The 4,406-nt window shown below is 31.6% G+C and overlaps 1 protein-coding gene across 1 annotated transcript; it reads right to left on the bottom strand.

Moving 5' to 3' along the window:
- On the bottom strand, nucleotides 1-1,665 carry LOC145063871 (uncharacterized). The gene is made up of 6 exons (XM_079011440.1): nucleotides 1,442-1,665; nucleotides 1,308-1,352; nucleotides 497-553; nucleotides 312-381; nucleotides 182-223; nucleotides 1-95 (listed from the first exon to the last, which is right to left on the bottom strand). Exons 1-6 carry the CDS (start codon nucleotides 1,646-1,648, stop codon nucleotides 1-3), a joined length of 516 nt encoding a protein of 171 aa, XP_078867566.1. The 5' UTR covers nucleotides 1,649-1,665.
- Nucleotides 1,666-4,406: the final 2,741 nt, after the last annotated feature.

Below are 4,406 nucleotides of genomic sequence, written 5' to 3'. Positions count from 1 at the left end.
TTATAGAATTGTGAAGCTAACCAGCCAAAATTTTGATGTGCCACCTTCGGTTAATAAAGCTTCTAATTGTAAGGGTGTTAATTGTGCTGAAGAGCCTGAAATTATATAAATTTTGGAGAAATTTGTAAACACAAAACTTTAAATAATAAGAGAATAAGTGAATGTAAAATTGAGTGTTTACCTAGTCCTGTGTAGGGAGGTTGTTGTGTGAAGATGTATATAACTATAAATAAATCAATTAAATGAGTTATGTGTCAAGAATTTATTAAAATGAAGGAGAAATTTTTTTTTTTTTTAGAAATGAAACGTACCTAAAAATGCTAACATGAACCAGAGTGTAAGGTGATAATCCAGAACTAATGAAATGCCAACAAGAAATATCTGGAAAATGTAGATAAGATCATATGAATAGCAAGAAAATCTATAATTGTTAATGTTAGTTGAGGGAGATATGGAGATCCATGGTGCATTTTGAAGGGTAAAATAGTTATTTTACCTTAGCAAATAGCAACATATCTGCAACAAAACCATCCCAAGTTTTTTCTTTCACCATCTGCAAAAAGCAGGAAAGTTGATGTAAACTATTTATTAACAAAATAATTCATCATTAGAAAAAGTAGAGTAACATTTTCTTCATGAACATTGTTCATCATGTCAGATGCAACCTCACACTATGGATGGATTCGTATTATTTTTGCCTATATGATTGTGATCAGAAAGAAAAAGAACTTAATTTGTTAGTTGAACATTGTTCTCCTACTGTGGTATTAGTACTGTTTAGCTCTCATGAAATACAATTCTATAACACCTTATGTTAAACCTTTGGATTCTGGTTTGAAATCATTTGGAGGAAAAGACAATATCCAATAGGCAATGATTTTATCTACTGAACATCTTAATTCAAAAAAAAAAGGTGTTTAAATTGGAGTTTGATGTTTTAATTTAATGTTTTTGTTTTGACCTGCCACAGCATGGAAAGCATCTTGGAGCGATATGAGCTATATGATTGTGATCAGAAAGAAAAAGAACTTAATTTGTTAGTTGAACTCTTTCTCCTTTAGCCTTCCCATGATTTCAGAATTCAAAATCTTAAGAAGATTAGGATGTTCCCATAAGAATGTGTCCCTCACTATTCCAATAGAAAGACCTACATTTTGATCTTTGATATCAAAGCTGAGGAATTTGTTGCAGAAGTAATAATAGCATTGGTCTATTCATAGTACACCTAATGGAGTTCAACGCAATTAAAAATTGGAAACCAAATTAGGGGCGTATCAATTTAACAAGTTCACGGTAACATTAAATACCTTGACAGCGGTTAGTGTAACAAAAGCAAGAAGCGCTTGAAGTTCCTGTAATCAATGAAAGATATTTGCAGATCGATACATTAATAAACCTGTGTAAGTGATAAAGAGAGGCCTGAGAAAAGGACATCGCTTACACAGCGGAGGAGGTGTCCGGCGAATTCAGGAGAAAATAATTGAGAAGTGGAGAATCTGATGGAGAAATAAGAGAAGAAGGTGAGGAAATGGAGGAGATAATAGGGCTTCGACACCATGGCGAACAATATGTTCATTGTTATATCGTAATATTGAGTGCGATCAACATCGGATTCACCGTTATTGGTGTTCTTCCCTTTCTTCCCCATGATTCCTAGGGTTTTCAGATAGCCGGAAGTGGGGGTTTCTGCTAAATCCGCCGCTGTAAATCTCAGATTTGATTTGGAAGCTTAATAAGCAGCATCTTTTACCTTTATTTAGCCATGGCTGAGAGATAATTTATAACATAATCACAGATTCGATTGACGTAATCAAGCCTTCAAGAATCGACTATGTTGATGCCTGCACCGATATTCTTCTTGAGAAAATCGATTCCATGTATTAGGAATGAATCGTAAGAAAGAATTTTTATTTGTAGGCTTGTGTATTTTTTTGGGTCGGATGATGTCAGCAAAATGATCCTAAGGTGGAGATTAAAGGAGGGAAATGCAATCAAGGGTTGATGTTTCTTCATTGAAGAATTTAAGGTTTTGTTTTAGTAATATTTAGAGACTAGATTAAAACCCGCGTTAAATGCGGGAGCATATTTAAAAACATTGAATTGTAAACTTATATTACATCATAAGAAGCATGACAATTAAAAGTAGTTTACCATAGCTATTTTAAATTCATTAACATACATTATAATAGCTATTTTAATTTCATAACAATTAAAACAATAAATAAAAAAAAGTAATAAATCATAGAATAATAGAAAATCTTAAAATAGTTCATTACAATAAAAACAACTATGTTCGAATGCAAATTAAAATATATATAATCAATAATATCGACCTGGCATAGTCACTGTATCAAAATCAGAACGGATTGAAAAAACTTGTTGAGAATGATGTGCCGGAACCTCATACTCAATTGTATTTCCTCTAAAGAAATATAGGGTATTGTTTTTATAATCCCACCATTCATGTGCACTTTCATTGTAAGTACTATCATCTACTTTAACCCACAGATTGTGAATGAAAATCCAAATAGCCCACGAAGTATCTCCACCTATAGAGAGATATCCTAATTTTCCCTGAAAGTTGATTAGTCTCGATGCATACGGTTTTAATTCATTAATAGTAGAAGGTGAAAATATAAGTATATGTTCTTTTGAATAAATATCAAATCGCAGTATGCTATCATTAGATAATAAGAAGTATAAGACACCGCCACTTGTAACTGCCTCATCAGAGACAGGATAAACAGATGATGGTAACTGAATATTTTGAAACTCCCTCCATTGCCACGTAGTAGATGAAAACAATTCTATGTTGTAGTAATCATAGTCCACTTTTTCCGTAAGCATATCACTACAAATAAAATAGCATATAAGTAAATCATAAAGTAAATTAATAACATAAAATGTACTACATATAAACTCTTACGATGGCTTTGTGTATGACAATCGAATGACCTTGAAATGTAACGGGTTCGAACTGATAACTACCAAAGCAAAGTTTGTTGCAGTGTATTCAGAGGTCGGAAACGGTATCCATTTGACATCTGAAGTCGTTGGTTTGATAACAAATAAAATCTTTGAAACGTATTCATCTGGATCATAGCATTCATACAGATGATATATATATATATATATATATATATATATATATATATATATATATATATATATTAAATATACCCATGGAAAAAAATACTGCTATTATACTTATTAATATTATTTATTTCATTATTGTTAGTTAAATAATTAAAGTTAAGGATATCAACTTAGCCTATATAATTAATCGTTTAGTTTTATCTTCTTTGAGCACCTCCGTAAATTTGATTTTTCGAGGCTTGATATCTTGTCTTCCAACCATAAAATTTTCAAAAGTGTAAACTCACATCCAAAATCTAAATGACACCACCCGATTCGAAATTCATGGAGTTAATTGTTCCTTTGTCTTCATTAAAGCTAGAAATGGCACCACCACCGTCCATTACCAGAAAAAGAATAAGGAGTAAAACCATTTAAGTATCTAATGCATCTACAAACAACCTCATTTTGGAAACCAAGCCTAAAGTAATACTCATGACAACACCGAAGCGGTTGAGAAGGATAAAATATGGTCTCTTATTTTCTTCATAATTGACAAAGGCTCTTGAAACCATGTCTTGAAATTAGTGTAGTGGATAGGGTTTTTGTTTGATTGCCTAGTTTTTTTGAAATTGAGTTTTAAAATCGAGTTCTAATGGTTATGGTTTTTTTATTCGGGGCTCGGTTTCTTTAAATCAAAATTTGGTGCTTGTTAACTTTTGAAATCAAATTTTTGCTTAGGGTTAATTTTTACTTTCCAAATCTAATTTCAAGTTTGGAGTTTCAACAGAAAGGATGCTTACATCAATCTTTTATATGGTTTGAATGACATTTTTCAAGATCATACAAATACCTAAATGGTGACTTCTTCATGATTGGAAATCTTGATGATGGTATAATATGTATGGCACCATAACTTTTTAAAAATAACTTTGATCACTTGGCAAAATAAGTCCCTCAACTGCTTATAAAATTTGACTTTAATCCTAAAATGATATCCAATAACATTTATAACTTAAACACTCTAGTTTAAGCTCTAAAACGTTATTTAACACCCTACCTCTTATATCCCATTTGGGATATCCGAAAGATAAGGTAAACACATTTTGAATGCAACCAAGAATAATTAGAGTCAACTTGGTCCAATGTCTAAAAGTATTCTAATACTTTTACCAAAATTTCGACATGACCATTGAGTAACCAGGGTAAATCCATACATGAGAAGACTCTACAAAAACCAGACCAAAATAAAAACCCGTGACATATGAAACTATTATAATACAACTACAAAGGTATTTCTGAACCCAAACATACGCTCCCTCATTATTATG

The sequence above is a fragment of the Lactuca serriola genome, chromosome 7 (assembly GCF_051521515.1).
Source record: "Lactuca serriola cultivar US96UC23 chromosome 7, Lser_US96UC23_V15, whole genome shotgun sequence".
In the NCBI taxonomy this organism is placed as follows: domain Eukaryota; kingdom Viridiplantae; phylum Streptophyta; class Magnoliopsida; order Asterales; family Asteraceae; genus Lactuca; species Lactuca serriola.
This window is presented reverse-complemented; position numbering and strand designations above follow the sequence as displayed.